At 39.3% G+C, this 24541-nt stretch overlaps 1 protein-coding gene and 1 long non-coding RNA gene across 2 annotated transcripts; one reads left to right on the top strand and one right to left on the bottom strand.

The window, feature by feature from the left end:
- Nucleotides 1-4580: 4580 nt before the first annotated feature.
- On the bottom strand, nt 4581-5351 carry LOC116087974. Its single transcript, XR_004117726.1, has 2 exons — nt 4790-5351; nt 4581-4703 (listed from the first exon to the last, which is right to left on the bottom strand). It is a non-coding gene; the product is annotated as an uncharacterized LOC116087974 (long non-coding RNA).
- Nucleotides 5352-7637: 2286 nt separating this feature from the next.
- Akirin2 (akirin 2) lies at nt 7638-23328 on the top strand. Its single transcript, XM_031366410.1, has 5 exons — nt 7638-8303; nt 18890-19033; nt 21328-21477; nt 22131-22202; nt 22572-23328. The coding sequence occupies exons 1-5, from the start codon at nt 8075-8077 to the stop codon at nt 22580-22582; spliced, it is 606 nt and encodes a 201-aa protein (XP_031222270.1). The 5' UTR covers nt 7638-8074; the 3' UTR covers nt 22583-23328.
- The last annotated feature ends 1213 nt before the right edge of the window (nt 23329-24541 follow it).

Here is a 24541-nt window from a genome sequence, read left to right as displayed (position 1 = left end):
TTTTTTTTATTTTACTATCTATCACAAGAGCCATGTCTTAGCTATCTAATTATCACTTAGGACTATAAGAGGTATAATGCACACCTGAGAACCATGACAGAATGCCATCAGCACACTGTCAGGAAGAAGATAGCCAACTTAACCTCAGCAGAACTTCTTAGATTTCATATGCTACCAATGAGAGCCTGGGCACTAGACACTCTTGTTAGAGCGCAGGTTTTGATGAAGTAGGACCAGGCATATGCACAGGCATGGCCAATGCTTTAGGTCTATAGGACACATTTTGAGGGTCAAGAAATTAAGAGAAATGAAAAGAATCTACAATTAGTCATCTTTTAAAACTTGACACTCAAAAAGCAGGGTCCAAGGAGAAAGAGGGCCTAGTACAGCAGTCCTAGGTAATACTGTAGAGAATATAGACATACTCTTTACAAATAGCTACTGCTGCCCACCTGCTACATATATATTATGTTTTCCAACATTTAAATGAATGCATCTCTTCTCTTAAAGTTGTGTTTGAGGTCTAAGTCCAGAGTGTTGAGCACACCTTTTTGGCTTTATGAGTTTGGCTTTAACTCTTAACTCATGGTTAGACTCTTCAACTTAGTATGAGCCACCTGTAAGATGTGATTAAAAGCCTTTCTGGTTTGTAGAATTTTATTAGGATGGACTGGGGACACTCCTGAGTCATGGTGGGATCTCTGTGAGCACTGTTTACTCCCCTCAGATGTCGCCAGGAAAGGTTCGAAGTCATACATTTAAGGAGGGCAGAGAAGCGCAGCCTGCTCCGCAGCCTCAGTCACTGAAAGCTGCAGACTTCCTCAACTGGAGTGACTTTTCATCTTACCAGCCTCGGAGTTTGCAAATAGTGTTTAAGACACTGGCTATTCCTGCACAATTAAAACAGAGGAGATTATTCTGCATTTAAAATAGTTTTTAGGTGCACCCACACTTCACATCCCAAAATAAGTTGCCATGACAGCCATTTAATTAATCTGATCATGAACATCTCTTGAGCCCCAAAAGGCAGGGTAGATCTTAGGAGCTAGAAATCAGGCCATACTCTTGACACTCATTATCCCTGTAATACTCAGCGAACCTTCAGGTCAGACTGCTTGATGTTCTTTTCAATAAATAAATGTGGCCTTTATTTCAGAAAGTGTTTTAAGTTCTGGATTGACAATTGTGAATTATCAAAACAAACAAACAAACAAAAGGAAAAAGCTCCATTTTTAATTGGAATACAGTAGCTGGTGAATGTTTGCTAGGTGGAGAAAAAAAAAATTGGGGACCTACGTTTCATCTATCATTTCTTGGGTATAGCATAAAGCCTCAGCCGCAACAAAGCCTCCAAAGGCCAGAGACAATTCTTTTTAGTGAGTATGTGTTCAACAGCTGCTTCTGGGAGAAAGGGCAAATCCTTTTGTCTCCATAGCACTGGATGACCATATGATCTGAAGCCTGGAATATAAGACAGTCTCATCAAGTGGCATCCATCATGCAATCAAGGGAGCACAGGGACAAGCCGTTGCAGTGGCTCAGTGGCTATCCGTGGAAAATGGAAATGATATCTGCAGCAGCTGTGAGGTGGGGGTCTGAACGGGGTTAGGAACAACTCTTAGGGGGCAGAGGTGCCCACCAAGGTGAGAGGAAGAGCTTTACATTTGTCACAAATCTTTTGCAGTTTTTTTTTTTTTATTGTCATGGCTGTTAAGAGAACATTCATAGCCCAAACTACTTTGTGCAAATTAACATTCAGATCAACTGAAAATTTTAATTTTTTAAACCATAAATAGTATCAATGGTCTATTTTCTAATATGTTTTTCTATACCTCTTGAATTGAATATGAAACCTGGTTTGTACTTTTCTTGGTGACTCATGGGTTCACCATCTTTTGCTTTTTATCTAGGGCTGACAGACAAAATACAAACATTAAGTAAAATCTGATTTTCAGCTAAATAATATTTTGTCACATTTGTAGTATAAACGCATTATCTCTTATTTGTCTGAAATTCAAGTTTAACTGGCTTTTTTCCTTTAAATTTCTGGAACCTGGTCACTCTACTATGACGTGGTACTGTTAGAATTCAGCAATGTTTCCAATGCAGTTGAGTTATAGCAGGACTAATTGTCCTGACAGGTAGGTGTCTCAAGGTTATTGTGCTTCTTGAAACTGAAGTTATCTTTACAATCTCTTTCTGTGGCGCCCAGTAATTGTACTCTTGTAACAAGTGTGCTATGCTTTCAGTTTCCCTCTCCTATTTAATCCTGTTCATCTGTTTAGGCAAAGAGTAAATATAGTTTCTGAGCAATGGGAAGGATGTTCGTGAACATATACTGATAGAAGTACACAAACTTTAAGACAAGATCTTCACAAAAATCTTAGTTTGACTTCTCAGAGAGTAGCCAGTGGCTTAAGAGTCCCATTGGCATTTAATAATTATAGCTTATTCTGTGTGTGTGTGTGTGTATGTGTGTGTATATGTGTGTGTGTGTATGTGTGTGTGTGTATATGTGTGTGTGTGTGTGTGTGTGTGTGTGTGTGTGTGTATTAGGACATTGTACAAAGAGAAATCAGCCTCTGGTGGAGATATTAAAGTAGGAAGTAGAGAATCTGTGGCTGTGGATGACATTCTTGACAATTTTTAGAAGGAGGCAGGAAGATGAAGATATGGATCTAGCCTACAAATCTAGCCTGACAGATGATTTTATCTTAGGGCTAGGGACTGCACAGAGTTGTCTTCTTGAAATTATTGTCAGAAGTAAATGGTTCAGCAATGAGTTTTTGATTTTAGGATGGTAGGGCAAAAATGTTATACATTAAGTAGAAATTTTACTTTTTGAAAGCTTTCCTGTAATACAATACTCTTAGTTTGTCATATGATTGGGAACAAGAACAAATGATTCACATAATACAGTGTTAGCTAGCTGCTGGATACATGGGTTAGGGTCATTAAATACAGTTTTGACTTACATTTTACATTTTCTTTTTTTTTGTCTTCAGATGCACCAGAAGAGGGCGTCTGATCTCATTACGGGTGGTTGTGAGCCATCATGTGGTTGCTGGGATCTGAACTCAGGACCTTCGAAAGAGCAGTCAGTGCTCTTACCCGCTGAGCCATCTCGCCAGCCCCACATTTTACATTTTCAACTTACAAATGTATTGAGACATTCCTAGCAGCTCTTTGTGTTCTAACTATTCTATGATCTATTCAATCAACTAAAAGTAATTACCACATTCCAACAACAAAAATTAAAATTAGCCATCATATTTGTAACAAAATACTGTGCATTACAAATACAGTGCTCAGAGGAGGCTCAAGTAGCCTACAAAACCTTTGTAGGCTACTTTGAAGGATTTACAAAGATCTGTTCTTCCCTAAATACACTCATCCTCACAATGATTGGTTTTTCTTTTCTGTCCTAGGCAATGATTGCTCTGTATATTGACCTGAAGTAGCTTCTGAATTAGAATTGCTGTTCCTGATGCCAGGCTTATAATTACTCAGAAAGCATGAAAGGTTAGCAAACATTTCTCCTCTCCTTCTACATTTGCACTTATTTTTGCTTTTTTATTTCATGTAAGAAAATTGTTTGAAGAAGATTTATGGTATGAAGGGGATTTTGAGGTTCCCAGTGGCTGGATCTTGTGTTCTCTATGTCTACTTTTACTGACATCAGTCAAAGAATGCCTTGCCAGAGCCAGGCTCCGAGGATTGTATCAGGGGTTGCTAGAAAGTCTAATACTGGGGCTGGAGAGATGGCTCAGCGACTAAGAACACTGTCTGCTCTGCCAGAGGACCTAGGTTCAATTCCTAGCACCCACATGGCAGCTCACAACTGTAACTTCGGTTCCAGGGGATCCAGCATCCTCACACAGACACAACAGTACACAGGGGGAAAAAATAGAAATACAGATATCATTAAAAAGTAAGAAAGTCTAATACCATGCAAGGATCAGAATCTTGGATCTTGGTAAAGGCAGTGTGTTCTCTTCTCACACTTGGGAGGTTGTTTCTCAGAAGAGAATTGCTACATGGTGACAAAAGTGCTCCACATGTGACAAGCCTTTAAAACTTGCCTGTGCTCACAGCCAGAGCCAGCCTGGCTGGAAGGTCACACTATATATTCAGATTCATGTAACCCGACTTAACTTACTGTGTTAGTTTTCTTTTTCTTTTTGATGCATGAACTCAAAATTCACTTCAAAAAGTATGTTAAAACTGAACGGTTTTTAAGAGTTGTATTTATTTTCATTTTTTGCCTTAGAATTACTTTTGTGGGTTTTTCTCTGAAAGCTTTTTGCTACTCTGAAAGACTCATTAAACATGTTAGAAGATATCTTTAAAGGATAATGTGGGCTATTGAGAAGACAGAGTAGTTAAAAAAAATAATTAAGAAGTAATCAATGGCCATTTTTTAAGTGTGGGAGCAAAAGATTCCTTGACATTTTTTTTTTCAGTGTGGTGAGGATAACGTGAAGGTTTATAGACAAGAATCTCAGGCTTGCAGCTCTGAGGAAGGGTTATTTTCTTAATCACTACGCCTTTGCTGTGAAGAGACACCGTGACCAAGGTAACTCTTATAAAAGAGAGCATTTAATTGGTTACTTGCTTACAGTTTCAGAGGTTTAGTCCACCATCTTCATGGCAGGAGCAGAGCAGGCATAATGCTGGAGTAGTGGTTGAGAGTTGTATCCTGACTGGCAGGCAGAGAGAAAGAAAAGCTGCATTGGAGGACTTATTTTGAAATCCTCAAGGTGTTCCCTCAGTGACAACAAGGCCTCACCTTTTAATCCTTCTAATCCTTTCAAAGAGCTGTATACCCTGGGGAGAGCCAGTCTCATTCTCATTGCCACAAAGTTGCTATTGGGTCTAGGATGAGCTTGAACTCCTGATCCTCCTGTAGGCCACATAAGCCTAGAGCCACAGACCTAATGGAGAATTACTGTTGCTGATAAGAGTTCCCAACTTTCCAAGGGAAACTGCCCCAGGCATGTCTAAATTTAAACCAGAGAGAACAAAGAATTAAGGGAAACCCAGATTACTATAAACACACCGATTAAAAAGAAAGAAAAACTAGAAAAACTTACTGTACAAGCTATGTCAAAACTGAATGTCACCCCCATAGGGAACCTTGGTACAAGGGAAATACCTAATGCACACAGGGGAACATTAGAGCTACACAAACAAAAACAAACCCCAAATCAAAGTAATTAACGTTGTTGTTTGAGTAAGAACTGGCACTCAGGCTCATAGATTGACTATTTGTTTTTCAGTTGGTAGACTATTTAGGAAGGTGGGATGTATGGTCTTGTGGGAGGAGATGTATCACAACAGGCTCAGTTTCTCTCTCTCTCTCCCTCTCCCTCTCTCTCTCTCTCCCTCTCTCTCTCTCTCTCTCTCTCTCTCTCTCTCTCTCTCCTTCCTTCCCTCCTTCCCTCCTGCCTCCAGATCAGGATGTAAGTAAGCTCTCAGCTACTACTTCATCCATGCCATATTTCCCTCCATGATGATCATGGACTAACCCTCTGAAGTCATAAGCAAGCTTCCAGCTAAATGCTTCATCTTATATGTATGCTTGATCATGGTGTCTCTTTACGGCCATAAAACAGTGAGGAAAAACGAGTAACAAATATCAAAAATAACAAACAACAAAGAACAAAAAACAGAAGCATAAATGAGCAAACGATGCTAGCTATATTGACATTCGCAGACAACTAGTATCTAACACTGGTAATCCTTACTATTGCTCTTTTTCTGACTTCTGTCTGCACAATTGCTTTTATTTATCCTACTGAATTTCTTGTTTATTTTTAATATTAGCACACAATGCAATTTGTGTTATGGCCTGCTCATACCTAACTTGTTTCTGTTCATTCTTCCAGGCCGATTACCCTTCTACCCCTGGCAGTAACCCTTTTTGCTTTCATGTCACAAATATTCTATTACCCTTCCCCTCTTCCACACAACCTCAATGTACTGTCTCATGGCTCCCTTTTTACTTCCGTGCCACCGATGGTCAAATCTTAATGGACAAAAGGAGAGGATGTAGCTTAGCTGCTAGAGTGCTTGTTTGACCCTGGGGCAATATATAAACTTGGTATGATGGTACATACCTACAATCTTAATCTTAGTTCTCAGGAGGTAGAGGGGAGGTTCAGAAGTTCAAGGTCATCTTTGGCTACACACTGAATTTGCTATCAGACCTTATCTCCAAAAGAAAAAAAAAATCAAGAACCTTTCTTATTCTGCTCTTTTACATAAAATATGAACGTTCTGCCAGTTTCAGCATAATAACAGATTTCCTGGAGTGTTTAAAACTTAATAAACACTTCCTTAGTCCACGTCTTAGTTAAGTGATTGGCCTTTCTCAAAAGATACTTTCTAAGAACTATATTCTAAATTAAAATAAGTGCGGCATAGTAGCTTACACAGTGTGATCAAGGAGGCTGATCTTTGTGGTGTTGAACAATTCTAAATAGGCAGATATATAGCGAGTTATTGTCCAAAACAACTATAAAGTAGCTACATATGTTGATTTCTGAGTAAACAGAAAAAGTGAGCATTAGTCATACAATTAATACTTATAATCATATGATAGTCATGAAATGTTGGTGGACAGTTAGCATCCACAGGCAGAAGATATAAATTATTTCATCAATGCTGCAATCGATCCCTATTTTAGATATTTGATGAAAAAACACATTTTAGAAACATTTCTTCCCACTTTGCTTATAAAAATGGGTCCTGCTCCCTAGGCATTTATTTGCTTGCCTTTTCTTAGACCCCACCCAGCCTTCTAAACTCAACAAATTTCTGGTGTTGATAGTTCTTTGCTCATAGTAAAATAATTTATTTTGTGCTCATTTTCAGCTTTGCAGTTTTTTTTTTTTTTTTTTTTTTTTTTTTTTTGGTTTTTCGAGACAGGGTTTCTCTGTATAGAACCTGGCTGTCCTGGAGCTCACCCTGTAGACCAGGCTGGCCTCGAACTCAGAAATCCACCTGCCTCTGCCTCCCAAGTGCTGGGATTAAAGGCGTGCGCCACCACCGCCCGGCTAGCTTTGCAGAATTTAATAAGCATAGACAAGTAGCTATCTGGGCAGCACAAAGCATAGACTTCAAAGATCCTGTAATCTGATATTATTACTGTTATTCTGTCTCGAGGTCCCAAATGGGTATTTTCATTATTTCCTATACCCTCCATGTGACAAGATTTGGGTTTTGGCGCTCTTGACAGCTAAATTAATCTCTCTCCAACTATTAGACTGGCTCTTTGTTATATCCCGTTTAAGTCACTATGCCAAATCTTAACAGGGTCTCTAAATTGCTAGGCTTGCTTTTCCTATGGGTTCGCTTCCTCTTCCCCACGGTCTCAGAGGCTCTCCTTTCTCTTCCTTACGTCTTTTTTTTTTTTTTTTTTAAACTCTCTTACTTACGAGGGGGTATTTAAATTCCAACCCGGAACTTAGGATCGCGCGCCTTGGATGACGGGAGTCGTAGTTTCTTTGACTTGTGGGTAACCGCCTTTCAGGCCGATTCCTGCCCTTACCGAAACCCCACAAATCCCAGAATGCACTCTGGCGGGTCCGCCCCCCGTGCGCAGGCGCCCTGGGGCCGCAGGATTTGAATCGGCGGCGTTGTTATTGACGCCATATTGGGGCCGGCGGCGGGTGGCAGAGTTGGTCCGTGGAGAAGAGAGAGGGTCGAGTGCATCGCTTAGCTCTGTGCGGCCGAGCCACCTCGCAGCTTCCGCGCTTTGCCGCCGCACACGAACTCCTGTCTGCAGCGGCGTGTTGTAGATCGCGTTTCGGTCACGCCACTGGCCAGGTCCACTTCCGAAGGGAGCCGGTCTCCGCGCAGGAGCCTCGGCGCGCTCAGCCCGAGCGCACGGCGGGGGCGGCCCGGCCTCTCGGGAGCGGCCCCGAGCCGGCGGCGCGACCCTCGCGCCTCGCCCGCCTGCCCTGCCGCGGCTCCGCTGTCCCGGGCCCCACACCCACCGGGCACCTCGGAGGGCCCGTTTGCCCCCGTCCTTCGCGGCCCCGCCCGAGCCGGGCCTCGGCTGCCCGCCGCCATGGCGTGCGGAGCCACTCTGAAAAGGACTCTGGATTTCGACCCACTGCTGAGTCCCGCATCTCCGAAGCGGAGGCGGTGCGCGCCTTTGTCGGCCCCGACTTCGGCTGCCGCCTCCCCTGCTGCCGCCACCGCCGCCGCCGCCGCCTCGGCCGCGGCCGCCTCGCCGCAGAAGTATCTCCGGATGGAGCCTTCCCCCTTCGGCGACGTCTCCTCCCGGCTCACCACAGGTGGGCCTCGGCCCCGGGGCTGCCCGGGTGGGCTGCGACTGGGAGCTTGGGTGCGGACACAAAGGGAAGGGCCTGAACCAAGGTGGGGGTGGTGTCGGCAGGTTGGGTGGGTACGAGTCGGGTTGGCCGGCATTGTGGGGTACCTCATTGTGAGGCAGATCATTTGGGGCAGGATCGCTGGAATCCTTTCCGTCTGTAGAGACCCAGCGGAAATGATCAGAGAGGGTGATATTATTCATAAGTCAGGCGAGAGAAGGGTCACATTTCACCCGAATCTCCGGGTCTCTTGGGCTGAATCGATTGGTTGCAGCTATTAACTCAGTGACTGAGTGGTTTGAGGCGAGAAGGCAGCCCCTCCTCCATTTTAGACTTGGCTGGTTTTAGTATAGAAGGGGTGGGGTTTGGAGGGGGATGGATGTCACTGGGGCGAGTTGTAGGCCTGTCATTAATCACCCACAAGAACGCCACTTTGGCTGAGTCAAGACCTGTTTCCCTAGCAGGGTCAACAACAAAGCAAATGTTCTTCCCGAGTACTGTAATGTGATCTCACTGTGCGTCTAGTCCTTCAGAAATCTTGAACTTTTAGTGAAAAGGAAGGTGTACTTCAAATTGAGACTGACTAGTTTATTTGTAAATGCTTTAGTTATCCCAACGAAGTATGTTGGGAGAAAACAACCTAGCCTCGAGAGTAACGAATAAATCAAGATTCCAATGGACTTCAGACTTGAAGTCTTGAAACATTTTCTGAAAGTGCCTGCGGGAATTTTTGTACCCTTGATTTCTGTACCTTTGATTGCTTTTGTACACTAAATGTGTACCTAGGGCTTTTTTCCCCTCTGCATTTGGAAATCTTTGTGCCACCGGCACAGTCTTAGGGTAGAGTTTAATGGACTTTAGTGTAAGTCTGTTTCTTTTGTGTGTGGCATGCAAGGGTTTGTGAGTATGTGTGTGCAAGCCTTTGGTGATAGCATCCTTAAAGCTTTTGATTAGCTTAAATTTTTTTTTTCAGTAACTCATTTTAAAAAGATGGGAACTATAGAGTTCTGTATTTGGTAACATCCGTATGAAATTGACTGTACCATGTGCTTTTTTTTCTAATGTCACATTTAAATATTCATACCCAAATCCATGGTGAACCTCAGTTATCTATTCTGGCTATTAAATTTTTGATCTAATGTGGCCCAATGCTGTTTTAAGAGTTGCAGTCACTTTTCATAGAAATTCCAAGTTTATTTAACGATCATACCTAAACTGCCCCTCCCCCATAAAGATTGATTTGTTTAGAGGGATGGTTCTCAATCTGTGGGTCGAGACCCCAAGGGGGGAACTATCAGATATTTATGATTCATAACTAGCAAAATTGCGGTTATGGAGTAGCAACAATAATTTAATGGTTGGGATCACCACAGCATGAGGTGTTAAAGGAGAGTTGAGAACCCACTGCTGCAGAAGAAGGGTACAAAGTGAAGAATGAATTCCTCGGGGCAGACATTTTTGTCTTTAATGAAATGCTATCTTTGAACATTGAAATGGTGTCCGATCTGCTAATGAGGCCATTTCAAAACAGCTGCAACTGGCAATAAATTTCATTGGAGCTAGTGTTAAGTTTGAGAGTTACAATATATCCCTATGCAATTAAAATAATCTTGAACACTAACAGCCGGGAGCTGTGACACCTTTCTTTACTTAAAGGGAACTTTTCAGAAACGGTAATGACCGTCTTCCAATCTGTTGTGTCAGTGCTGTATTGTAGAGTGGTTAACATTCTTCACTCCTCATTTTCGCACGTCTAAATTAGTACATTGTAAAATAATTGGGATTATTGTTAGTATTTTAGCCAGCTTGATCATATCTTGAAACCTAAAATCACATGCTAATTAATATTTTTAGAGTTTGGTAAATATTAAGTTGGCATTTCAGTTAATTTGAATATTAATTTGAATATTTCTTCTGATAGTGTTCTTGAAGTGGCATATTAGTAGCTTCAAGAACTTGGGCACTGTTCTAAACGCTGTTATTTTAGACAGTCCAGGAAGGGGATTCCAAACTTTGATATGACTACTCCTATTTAAATCAACATTTTTCAAACTTAAAATTTAGTACTAAATTTTAGAGGGCTAGTTGAAGGAAGTCTAACTTGCCTTCTTACCTTCAAGACTTGAAACTCTTATGTTAATTAACAGTAGCTTCTGTTCTTGCCCCTCTTCTCAAACATGATTTTTGGTGTACCTGAGTTACTAATTCAGAATTGTACTCTAAGATAGGTTTGACAACCTATGGCCATGTGTTTGTACAGTCTAGGAGGTAAGGATTCTTTTTAACTACATTTTTAAATGGCTGAAAAAGAATAAAAGTGATCATGTCATCATGTTGAGAATTTAAAAAATTCAAATGTTGGTACCATGAAAAACAGTCATTTGGATACAGTTGTACCTGTCCTCCTTTAAAGTTTAAAGTCCACTTCGGGTTATCTTGTTAAGCTTGTGGAGAGAGTACATTCCCAGAATTCATATTTATTGTCTGGTCTTTTACCAAAAAAAAAAAAAAAAAGTATGTGTACACTGGTTTGGTTTAGGATTTTATTTCAATGGTGCTTAAAATACTTTTTAGTGTATCAAAGGATGGTGGGTGGTGAGTGAGGGTGGGTTGGGAGAGAGAAGCATTTAAATGAGGTTGGGCGAATGAATGTGTCTGGGGCGTGGGTGGGGGGGATCTTATCATAGATCCTTGACTAGCCAGGAACTCCCTCCTGGGTGCTTGGCCTGCTTTTGCATCTCAAGTGCTGGGATTAAAGGGTGTGCGCCACCCTGCCCTGCCTTTAGATTTTAAGGATGTGTTTTTTCTAAGTACCTAACTCTTCTCAGATACATTTCACCCACCTTTTCCTGCTTCTCAATTTCATGTTTTCTCTCTTCCTCCCTCCCTTCCTCCTAAAATAACTTTAAGTCCCAATTTGTGTTGCCTATATATACTCATAGATTTGGGGTCATCCACTAGAGCATGGCTGACCTACTAAGAGCTTTAAGAAAATTGACTCCTCCCTCAGATGCCATCACCTGTCCTCAGTTAAGGATAGGGTTTTGTGTATTAATGTGGGCGGGCAGCCACTGTTGCTGTTCATTCATGAGTGCTTCAGCAGGTTATGTCCAGAAGATACTGGCCCTGACACCTGGCTCTTATACTTTTTCTGCCTCAAACTACCCTCTAAATTTGTATCAGATGGTATTTTTGCTACCATGTCCATATAACAAATAGTAGTAGTGAGCTCACTCCTGGAGCCCATGCCATGCTCCAGCTATGGCTTGTTAGCTAGCTTTACAGTGTCAAGCATGTATTTCTGCCTTGGAGCAAGCAGAAATCATAAACCCAACCAGAAAGCAGGACATTTATCCCTGTGACATTTGTGCCACTATTGCACTCATGGGCCTATCATGGCAAACCAATTATTTTTGTAGCTCAAGAAAGGTCATGATTGGGTAAGGCTTCTTGCATGACTTTTCTTTCATAGTAGCCTGCAAAACTCCTGGGACTGTGGAAGCTAGCTAAAAGAGGGGAGCTTCTCGGCAGTACGCTTGTTCCATGCCCTGTGGCCAGACTGTGTGATGTCTTCAGCAATAGAATCCTAACCATCAAGCTCTGGGGGGCAACCTAAAACATTAACAAAAGTCTGTGTCATTTTGTAGGTCTCTAGATCTCAGCAGCTTGAGGGGCTGTATCAACACTGCCACTGGGCTTTTTATTTGGCAGCCTAAGTTATTTTTTAGTTGTCTGTTATTATATAACCAAAAAATTGCCCTGCCATTTTCAAGAAAGAAGTTGTTTTGATACTGTGTACCATTGTTAAGAGGTTGCCCGACTGTCAGTCAAATCTACATTGTTTTCATATTTATACTATGAATCAGTGGTCTTGTGAATGGCCTTCTGTGGATGCTGACTTGTTTGTGAGTCAGCTAGTTAACATTAATGTGTACATTGTAGCTTGCTTGGTACCATTGCTGTAGTTTGTTTTAGGAACTGAGTTGGATGAAGAGTTAAATTCCATTGTAAGTACTCATTGTATTTGTTGGAAACTAAAAAATGGAAACTACAGCTTGTGAATGGAGGATAGATTGTTCACTAGACATTGATACATGCCTCCAAATGGAGACACCAGCTGGTTTAAAGGAAATACAAATGGTTCTAGGCAAACAAATGATATGTCTGTTGGAGAAGGCAGTATCTAACTTCAGATGTCATTTTATTGAGCCAGAAGTGTCTTTTAATATTTGTGGTTATTTAGACAGCTGTTAAATTACTTCTAGTTTTTCAGTGGATTTGGCAAATAAATGATTTTAGTAGTGTTTCTTTGTGCTATGGATTGTAAACCTGATATTTAGAAATGTATAGCTCCAGTTAAAATTGTGCATTTAAGAAGCCTGTTAGTTGGAATTGGCATGTTAGCTCAGTGGTAGTAGGATGCTTGTCTAAGCACAAATCTCCCTAAATTTGATCCTAAAAATTGGGGGGTGCGGAGGGGCAAGAAAAAAGCCGTGGGTTTATGGTCATTAAAGAACACCCCAGTGCATTGTTCATTTTAACTTTCCAAGGTGTGGGGGGGTCCCTGAATGAAGCCTAACACCTACAGAAACACAAGCTAACCTCATGTAAGATGCTTCTAGCCATCAGTTACCTCAGAGATGGTCTTCAGCTTTTGAATGGCTTTGTTCTTTTGTTACTTGGGTATGTTTTTCCTATTGTTAAGATAGGCCAGGAAAAAAGGGGTAGTAATACTTTTGAAAGGTTGAAAATAACAGATTCAGGGCTGATTAGATGGCTCAGCCAATAAAAGTGCTTACTGCCAAGTCTGAGGGCCCTGGAGTTTGATCACTGGGACCTACGTAGTGGAAAGAAAACAACTCCAAAAGACTGTTCTGTGACTTTCACCTGTGCCCCGTGGCAAGTGTGTAACTGTGGATGTGTGAGCAAATGCACAAACACAAGACAAACAGCGATAAAGTATGAAAGAAAAATTCAAAGAGTCTAGTATTGACAGTATTTTACTATTTGAGAAGAAACATTACAAATACAAACTGATAGTAAGAGTAGAGACTGGGCTCCTTGCAGAGTTGTTTAGGGATTGAGTATGTTAACTAAGTTATTCAGAGTTCTGTGGTCCTTGTAGTCCTTGTGTTTAACAGTATTTACTATTGACCTTAATACTGTCCAGTGCTATTAACCTACAAAAGTTTCTCTGTGCATATGTGAAAATTTGGTCAATTTTGATTTGATGTCTTTGATAAGACTGTTAACTTTAAAAAGATTTAGAGAAGGGAAATACTCCAACCTATTGTACATGTCTGGCATCTATCTGCTCTATACTTTGATTGCTCACTATAGCAATTCTAGAACTCAATTTATCCCAACTTTCAATACATACCTGAGAGATCCACTAAGAGTCTAAAATAGGTCCCTGAATTTTTAGGGCAGATGTTGGTCAAATGATACCAACTTTGAAAATGGCTTCAGAGTTATTAAAGTTAGTTGGTTAATGTATTACCACAAAACTTAAAATGTTGAGTTTATTTGTTGGGTTATTCACTTGGCATTTTCCAGGTTTCTTAGAAGTGCTGCAATTAGGGAAACAATGGAATTGCAGTTCTGTATCTTTTTTTTTTAGATGTTACGTGACCCTGTAGTTATATTTTATGAGCAAAGTATTAATTCAATTGAGTTGTAACAACTACTCCAGTGAAAAATTTAAACAATGTTTCTGGGAACTTAACTGTTGTTTTGTTATTGTTGTTGTTTTGTTTTGTTTTGAGACGGGGTTTCTCTGTATATCCCTGGCTGTCCTGGAACTCACTTTGTAGACCAGGCTGGCCTCGAACTCAGAAATATGCCTGAAATCCCCCTGCCTCTGCCTCCCCAAACTCAGAAATCTTCCTGAAATCCCCCTGCCTCTGCCTCCCAAGTGCTGGGACTAAAGGCGTGTGCCACCACTGCCCGGCCTGGTTTTTTTTTTTTTTTTTTTCTTTTTTTGGTTTTTCAAGACAGGGTTTCTCTGTATAGCTCTGGCTGTCCTGGAACTCACTCTACAGACCAGGCTGGCCTCGAATTCAGAAATTGGCCTGCCTCTGCCTTCCAAGTGCTGGGGTTAAAGGTATGCACCACCACCGCCCGGCCTTTTTTTTTTTTTTTTTTTTTAAAGAAGTATTTATTTTATGTGTATGAGTGTTTATAAATATGCATTATACATACACAGTGTCCATGGAAGTTAAGGAGGGCATCACACACCCTAGAACTGGAGTTAGAGATGTTTGTGAGGATGTGCTGGGAATGGAACCTCAGACCTCTGCAAGAGCAACAGTGCTCTTAACTGCAGAGCCATCTCTCCAGCCCCAGGATATTCCTTCTCAATATTCCCTCATATTCCTCCTGGGTGATAACTAAGGGCTTCTAGCAGTATAGTATTTTAGGTAGTCTCATTGGGGGAATTTTGCCACTGTCAGGGATTGCTCACTTGTCAAGTTATTTTGATATGTGTGCACTGGCTTTTAGCATTAATTTTTATTACTACAACACCTCAAGAAAATAAGAATGAAAATAGATTAGGGGTGAGTTTAGGAGAACTGTTCTCTTTTTGTTGTTTATTAATTAATTTGTTTATTTATTGAGACAGGGTCTCTACATAGCTCTTACTGTCCTGGAACTCACTGTGTAGGTCCAATTGTGCAGGGGTTAAAGGCCACACTGCCCAACGTTTTGTTGTTGTTGTTGTTGTTGTTGTTTTTAAATGAGATAGTGCTGCGTGTGGTAGCACTGGATGATCTCCCGAGTTTGAGTCCAGCTTGGGATGCATATTGAGATCCTGCTTGAAGAGTACTGTGAGCAGCAGAAAACTACCTTAGCAGTTGAATAAAATGTAGTTGGATTTCTCAACTTTTATTATCCCTGTCCTTAAGACACTGCCTAGTACTAAAATGTTACCTGGAAGAACTTCTCTAAGTGGAAGTTGCTATGACAGGACATAGTAAAGAGGTGTTGATGGTACCAACCTTCAGTGGCTTAGTGTGAAATAGTACATTACTGGTATTGTGATATATAGCAATGCTTACATACTGGTTTAGATTAATACCTTAAAACAGAACGCTCCTTGAACATAGATGCGTATCCTAAGAGGAGGCTGTGCATATATGTATTCTTTATACTGCTGATGTAGTGGGAACTTAATCAAGTATCTGGATAGAAGTAATGTACATAGTAGAATATTGGTGTGGGAAACTTGTGAGGTGGTCTTTATCAGCTTCAAAACTGTTTAACTCCTGAAATGAAATATATCAGACCAATTTAGTGGTTTTCACCATGTGCTGCCAGGATCTTGTGTAAGTTAGATAAGTTGTTGACCATGTGCTATCAGTGTTAGAGTATCTGAAGACAAGTATAGCTTAGGTGACTTAGTTGCATCCTAGCAGATATACAACAGTATGGGCAATGTTAGGAATCCTTGAATTCTTTAGTTGGCAGTTTCAAGTATTAGCTCAAGACTTAGGAGTAGCTAGCTGGTAAGGAGCACTCTGGTATGTGAAATGGTAAAGAACATGGTGGAAAACTTTGGTAGTTTCTTTACAAAATGAAATCATTCACTTGCCATGGGATTAGGTAGTCTGATACCACTCCTAGGTGTTACCAAACAGAGGTGAAAACGTCGACCTCAGAATAGAACTTGAATTTAGTAGTTTTGTTGGAAACAGTCTGAAAAGCCAATAACAGGAAACTGGATAAATGGATTACCACCAGTCAACAATAGGAAGAAACTGATTGATGCAGTATGCATGAATGATGACAGGAAAAATGTATTTGTCATAGCATGGGTGCAGTTAAAAAATGTTTACACTGTTGGGTTGTGAAGTCCACTTATACGGGAGGCTAATGTAGTGATTATCATGTGAGTATTGGCTTATTGAAGACTGGAGACAGAGGTAGGGGAGTGTGTGTGATGTAAAGAGACATAAGAGTAGTGAAAGTTGGGAGTTTATATTACATTTAAATTGATAAATCACAATTTTTTTGTTTGCCTTTTGAGAACTGGCTCACTGTGTAGCCTAGAACTCACTAAGTAGACTGCCTTTTTCACACAAGTGCTAGGATTAAAGGTTTTGCACCACTATGCTGTGTCAGTTGGATTGGGGCTTAAAATAAAAGTAGTTTTACTGAATTTTAGTCTTAGTTTTGTTTCAAGCATTCTCTTATGGTACAATTTAGTTTGGCCTATATTAATTTGGTAGTAAAGTTTAGAACTAGATGCAGTGATTCTCAACCTGTGAGTGGTGACCCATGAGGGGGCGTGTCACATACCAGATATCTTACATATCAGGTATGTACATTCCAATAAATGACAGGTGCAGAATTACAGTTATGTAGTAGTAACAAAATAATTTTATGGTAGTAAGTTACCAGACCATGAAACACTATATTAAAGGGTCACATTAGGAAGGTTGAAAACCACTCATAGAGGAAGACAGATTAAGGAGCAATGGCTTTGTAGTGATCATGTAAAAGTCTCAAAGAGGTGGTAGATATTAAAGTCAAGCTACTCCAAGCTTAGTGTAGTACATTTTGAAGATTCTGGCTGTAAATAAACTTTACCGTGTTTTGAATGACATTTGTCATCCATTCTGAATATCATTAGCTTAAAGCCTTTTAGAATATTGTTAGAAGAGTGGTGGCACACGCCTTTAATCCCAGCACTTGGGAGGCAGAGGCGGGCAGATTTCTGAGTTCCAGGACTACACAAAGAAACCATGTCTACAAAACAAAACAAAACAACGGAAAGAAAAAAAGGGGTTATTTCTTTTTTTAAATGAAGATACTGTGCTTATTGGTAACAAGATATTCCATAGTTTTATCAGATACCTCTGAAAGCTAGGAAACTATTCATATCAAGGCATGAATACATGACCATAATTTTATTTCATACTGACAACTGTTTACTTAAGTGGAAAAGGACTGAAATTGACCATCAACTGTATTAAAAAAAGTTATCATTTTGAAAAAGTTTAAACAGTCAAAACCCACACAACTCTCCTTAAGTAAATTATATGTAATTTTGTATTTGAACTATATATTCACAGTATTTTGTGTGTGTTTGTGTGTATTTACATAAGCACACAAACCTTTAAATGACAGAATTAATGATATTTTGACTGAATTCACTTATCATTTGAGTTCCTTTTTCTTTTAGTTATACAGTGGAATTGGGCATCTGAAGTGTTTAAAGTCAAACAAAGGAGGGGTGGGAAGATGGCCTGGCGGTTAAGAGCACCTGTTGCTCTTGCAGGGTACCAGGGTTCTAGTCTTCTTCTTTACTAGACAGGCTAGTAACTGTCTTTACAGTTTAAGAGGTCAGATGCCCTCTTATGGCTTCCACAAGCATTGCACGCATATGATGTATACTCGTAGGCAAAAGTGTCATACACATATTAAAAATAACCTAAAAATGATCTTTTACATTTTTGAATATTTAGAGAAAGAAAAGAGAGTACTACAGATTAAAAGTGGAAGGCACTAGTTATTAAGTATTAGCAGGATTGTTCCTATGTGAGTCTTGTTGAGTATAGGGACTCACTCTTCCCTTTTTGCAGTTCTTACTGCATGCTTTCACTTTTGCTTTTAATTGGGATTAATAATAAACTTCTTGGAATTTAGTTCCACATTGAGCTAAAGGAGTTACTGAGAAAATCTGGAGGTTTTATGGTGATGACAAGGGGAATGGAAACCTCAGGGGGCATTTCCTACAGATCAGATGGTCCTTATTTTTAGTTAGAAATTGTGTGGTAAAGTGAATTCTATTGGCTCAAAAATGATATGCTGGGAATAATTTTATGTTACAGTGGCTATGTAAAAGATAACTGCATTGTAGTACAGTTGTTCTTATTGCTTATTGCTGTATTACCTTTTGCTGTATCATATTATTTCATATGAGCTTTTTTCTCCAAGATACAGAATGCTTTGTGTTAATGCTAGAATGGTTTTGAGTTTCATTGTGCTTCATATTAATGAGAATTTGATTCATAATGAAATTTTAATTCTCTTGTACTTTGTCATTTTAGACTTATGCTTGAATGTACATAATCTTCCTTTCTCATTACTGGAAATACTGGTTAACTTAAGTAGCTCTATATGTAATAGATACATGAGCTCTGAATTTACTCTGAGTAAAATGATTGAAGAAAATTAGATTACTTGACCATTGTTTTTGAGTAAAAAGCTTAAATTTAGTTTTTACAAATAGGATTTGACTTTGTTGAATTCCAGACGGCATGTATATGGTTTGTTTTGTTTGTTTGTTTGGGTTTTTATTTTTTTTAAGATGTATTCCATTTTACATGTATATGTGTATCTGGGAGTATATGTCACATGCTATGCCTAGAGAGGCCAGAAGAGGGTTGGATATGCTACTTACAAAGAAGGCCCTGCTTATGCTCAGCAAAGGGCTTCATAGGGAAAAACAGTTCTTTGTTATTTGGAAGAAATATTTTTGATAGATGTTTTTTTCTTTTAGTATGAAAATTTTGATTTTTGCTAAATTTTTACTTTTTTCCTTTTAGAACAAATTCTGTACAACATAAAACAAGAGTATAAACGTATGCAGAAGAGAAGACATTTAGAAGCTAGTTTTCAGCAGACAGATCCAGGTTGTAGTTCTGATTCACAGCCACATGCATTTCTCATCAGTGGACCAGCATCACCAGGTAATAAACCTTATTTATAAGTATAAGAAGTATTACATTAGAAATGATGGGAGAAATGCAAAATGGCCACAGTGACTTAAAGCACCTGCTTTTTCCAAGATTAAAGAAGTTACACTAAGTAATGTATAATATTTCAAAAGTACTCACTACCTGTATTTCCACCAACCACAGATAGCCATCTTTAGCATCCCTAAAGTGGACACTATAACTTACATTTTAAAAAATCACTATTGTTTACTTTATGTTTTAAAAATACCCATTTATTTTTGTGCTTTTATCTGCATGTATGTACAATATGAACCACTATATGTCTGGTGCTCATGGAGGCCAAAAGAAGATGTCAGATCCTCTGAAACTAGAGTTACAGATGGTTATGAGAACCAAACCTGAGTCCTGCAAAAACAAGTGCCTTTAACTGTGATACTAGCTCCAGTCCACCACACGCTTTTCTGTTAGATAACAGTGCCCTAACACTGCCATTTTGTGAATATCCTATAATTATTGATCTAGTGGTTACATTCAAAAATTCTTCTGAGTCGGACATGGTGGCACACACCTTTAATCCCAGCACTTGGGAGGCAGAGACAGGCAGATCTCTGAGCTCGAGGCCAGCCTGGTCTACAAAGTGGGTTCCAGGACAGCCAAGGCAATATAAAGAAACCCTGTCTCAAAAAACAAAAACAAACAAAAAAAAAAAACCATAAAAAAAAATTCTTCTCATAGAACCATTATACAAATGTCTGTTCATGTACTCGCAGACAGTGGTCACGTTGGTCTAGATTCCTTAAAGTGTGGTTTGTTTGTTTGTTTGTTTGTTTTATGTTTTTTAAAGATTGTATATTAGTTGAAAACCCATATTTACCCTTTAGAGAGAATGGTCTACTTTTCTAGGGCTGACTTTTCTAGGCCGGAGTTACTTGGCCAAAAAAAGAACTGCCTTACCGTTAGTTAATACCCTGTCAAAATAGTTTTTATTCCAGAAGCATTTGTTTTTCCTTAGCAGGGATAAAAAAACCTGGTACAATTCAAAACAGAAACATAAAATCAAAGGTGTAAAGTAATCAGAATTTGATAGGGAAATATAGTTCAATGCTAAATATTGGAGTGCTCCCAATTGGGCAGGGAGCTAGTTGTACCAAAGGAGTGATTCTTACTAAAATTATAATAATGATCTTAAGTTTTCTACAATATTAGTTTAATTCTTAGGGATTTGCCAGTTTTAACAAGACTTGGAATTTCAAAGTAAGTTAGGATAGACTTCTTGGTAGTTGGATTAATTTGAGTGAGTCAGTGCAGATAGGTAAAACAACTGTGACATACGTGTGCGCTTGCATCTGTATGTAATACTTGACAGCAGGGATGCAGTGAATAACTACCATAATCCTGGGTTATCAGAAGGATAATGATCCTTAAGCCAAGAATGTTTTAAGATCAAAGTACCTTAAATAGAGGATGAATGTCTAAAATTTCTGAAATTTGTTTCATGAGTCAACTTGTTAGTATCCTAGTGGTTCTAATGCAGATCCATGCTTACTCACTGTCTTAACAACTACCATTAAGAGAATTTTCTCTAACATGTTCTCTAAATGTTTCTACATTATTTTAGTTATAGAAACACGGAAGGAATATTCTTGCTAATTTGAAATTGACAAACACTGGTGTTGGGGCTGTTTTTGGAACTTTGGTTTTCTTGCAGTTTTGAGTACTTGAATTCAGGTGAATTAAATTATAATTTAAAAGTGGGGATTATAGTCACTATCCAAAATTCAGAATCAATTATGTTCCTTTGGTAAGTATCCGCATTTCTCCCTGCAGCAGCTCTTTTTTAAAGTATAATTCTCTATTTTTTTTCTTTTTTTTAGATAGAATTCTCTAAACTTAGGAAACTAAGAGGTTTGGAAAAATGAAGAATATTGAAGTGGTAGAACAATAGGATGTGATTTACTGTATGGGCTAAAATATTAACAACAAGCACTAACAATAAAATAAGTGTCTTTATGCCACTCTAACAATGTTCTGAACAGGCATGTGCTGGATTGGAGACTGAGAGTTTTGTGATGGGCACTGCTGGTGCAAGGATTTTGTTTTGAAGTTTTCTCCACTCATATTTAGGCTTTTCCTTTAGATGACATCCCTTTTTCCAGAATCACAGTCTGATAGAATTAATAGTTAGACCTGTTTATCATAGATAATAAGTTTTAAATGACATGGGGAAGTTCTCAATGAAACCTTCATTCAGGAGTTATTCTGTCGTGGTTCTAAATCAAGTGATCTTTTATTCATGTTGTACATAGGGACTTCATCTGCAACATCCTCACCATTAAAAAAAGAACAGCCCTTATTTACTCTAAGGCAGGTTGGGATGATCTGTGAACGTTTGTTGAAAGAACGGGAAGAGAAGGTTCGAGAAGAATATGAAGAAATACTGAATACAAAACTTGCAGGTAATAAATGAGTTTATTTTAGAATATCCCAGTGTTCTAGTCACTTTTCTATTGCTGTGAAGAGACACCATAACCAAGGCAACTCTTATGAAAGAAAGCATTTAATTGGGAGCTTGCTTATGTTAGAGCATAGCAGCATGCAGATAGCTACATCCTAATTTCACATCTCCCCACCTTGCTCCCAGTGACACACTTCTGCCAAGGAGGCCACACCTCATAATCTTTAGAATTCTTTCAGAGTTTCACTCCCTGGTGACTCAGTTTCCAATACATGAAACTCTGGAGTCCATTCTTATTCAAATCAGCACACCTAGAAACTCAGTGTAAGAATTATTTCCCACAGGTGTTTTTACATTGATATATTCTTTCTGTACATTGGTATAGTCTTGTCTATGGACCAGAGAATTTCAGTAAAAAGGGGAATTAACATTCTTAAAGCCCTGTCTCACCTTCATGGCCCCAGGGATGAGCTAGCTGTATAGATCGGCTACAGTATTGTTTATTTTGTATCTTGTGGAAAACACATACTGAGCTGTTTACAATTACTATTCAGATTATGGAAAGGATTATGGTGTTAAGAGTGTCTTCACATTGCTTTATATTTTCTGATACATTTTGCAAGTCATGTAATTTATGCATACCTTTATTTATAGAACAATATGATGCATTTGTGAAGTTTACGCATGATCAGATAATGCGGCGATATGGAGAACAGCCTGCTAGTTGTAAGTATTTAACCTTTGAAATATAAACTGAAAAGACCATGTTTTCATATTTAAGAAGAGAGTTGATTAAAAATTGTAGAGAAAAAGCTAGTTTAAAACAGAAGTAAAAGGCCGGGCGTGGTGGCGCACGCCTTTAATCCCAGCACTTGGGAGGCAGAGGCAGGTGGATTTCTGAGTTCAAGGCCAGCCTGATCTACAGAGTGAATTCCAGGACAGCTAGGGCTATACAGAGAAACCCTGTCTCGAAAAAGAAAAAAAAAAAAAGAAGTAAAATGTTACAAGTTAACTATCTAGGAGTGGTGTAGGGAAAGAATGATCTTGTTGTAATTTTGCCCCATTCTCTATACTAATACTCCTTTTCTCCTCCAGATGTTTCATGAATCACGCTTTTTGCATTTGTGGGCTGCCTTGTTCCTTGTTGAGTTGTTGCAGGAGGTCCCAACTATGACATGCAGCAATGCCAGTACTCATCTGTGAACACAGGTTATTTCAAGCTTTCGTCAGTGGCAACCACTCTTAGGCAGCAGCAATTGGTTTTGGAAATTTCCGTGATGTCGTTACCACCCGGATGTGGACCTTTGCTACTTGTATTAATACCAGTGGCCTCGTTTTTGCTGTATCATTACAATTTGGCTTCTTTATATTAATGTTTGAAAGGGATTAAAGCTGGCATTCTAGAACATGCCCTTCACTGGTTATGTAAATAAAACTGTAGAATGACACGTCAGATGAAGTTAGTGTGATTTTAATTGTGCACTACAACCAAGCTGTAACCAGTTATTAATAACTTAGAGTGTAATCCCAGGACATTTAAGCAGTTAGTCTACAGTACTTCTGTGAGATAGTGGAGGAGGAGGAGGGCATTTCTGTATTTCAGGACTTACTTGGGGTTTCAGAATGGGTTTATATGATTTTCTTTATTATTATTTTTTTGGTAGTTTTATTTATTCTATCAGTCTTTTTAACAAATGTTTATTGCTGCACCCCCCCTCCCCAGTGTATTGTTTTACTGCCCTTGTAGCACTGGAGTTTAGTTGGAAAAAAATAAAACATTTACTTCTATTCTGCCTGTTTTCAAATTGTACACATGGGTAGTATTGGAATAAAGTAGTGTTTTTGAACATAAGTATTTTCTAGAAATCAATGAAGTTAATTTTCTGGTAATTACCTTTTAAATGCTGTTTTCAGGAATTAAGTTCTGATTCAAAACTTTTGTAACTTGCTGTTGAGCAGCATGTTATATAACAAGTTCTAAAACAGGTGTGTTGATGTTTTTGAATGATGTGATATATGAAAGCATGGTTGCTGTAGTTGATGTGATAAAATAACCCTGCACAAAGCAGTTTAGGGTATTAAGTGTTTATTTTAGCTCAAAATCCCAGGTTGCAGTCTATCCCTGTGGGGAAATCAAAACAGCAGGAACTGGCAGCCACAAGTGAGAGCAGTAAGTGCTCAGCTTAGTGGATGGCTCCACCCACTTTCTGGTTGGCTCTCTTCCTAATTACTTAAGGAAATTCAGTCACCCAGACATGCCCACAGGCTTACCTGATCTAGACATGCCTTGTTGAGATTTAGACAATTCTAGGTACTGTTGAGATGGCAAAATTAACATCTAAGAGCTGGAGAGAGGCTCAGAAGTTTAAGAGTTCTGCTTGTTTTTTTGTTTGTTTGTTTGTTTTGTTTTTTCAGAAGACCCTGGTTTGGTTCCCAGTTCACTGATGCCTTTTCTGAACTCCATTGGCCTCCAGGATGCACAGAGCACACATATACTCAGGCAAGCACACATACATAAAACACTAAATAATAGTTTCAAAACACTAATATCACAGTGAATGAATGAGTTTAATGTAACACTTTCCACACATGGTTTCCAAACAAAGCTTTTTTTACAAAGCAGTGAGAAAGCTGAAAGTGCTAACCACACAGTTGTAATCTTGATAACTGGGGCAGGATTAGGGGTTAAAGGCCACCCCCTCAATATTGCTCAGTGAATTCTTTTGTTTTTTTTAAAGACTTTATTTATATGTTTATGTGCCTGAGGCCATAAGACAGCCAGTTACTGAGCTGCTCATGTTGGGGCTAGGAACCAAAGTGCCATAAGTCCTCTGCAAGAGCAGCAGACATTCTTAACTGCTGAGCTATCTCTCTGGCCCCCTTTGAATTTTAATAGCATACTTCCTGTCATAAGACTAATCTTAACAATATTTCACTTTTAACTTACTAACCTCATTTAAAAATAAGCCCCCAACTTGTGTTCCCAGGCAGTTCCAAAGTCCATTAGTGCACAAGAAACACAAGATATAAAATGGGGTGGCTGGCTGTGAAGTAAGTCTCACACT

This window comes from Mastomys coucha, unplaced genomic scaffold, assembly GCF_008632895.1.
Source record: "Mastomys coucha isolate ucsf_1 unplaced genomic scaffold, UCSF_Mcou_1 pScaffold14, whole genome shotgun sequence".
In the NCBI taxonomy this organism is placed as follows: domain Eukaryota; kingdom Metazoa; phylum Chordata; class Mammalia; order Rodentia; family Muridae; genus Mastomys; species Mastomys coucha.
Note: the sequence above shows the minus strand (reverse complement) of the source record. Positions and strands in the feature narration are given on the sequence as shown.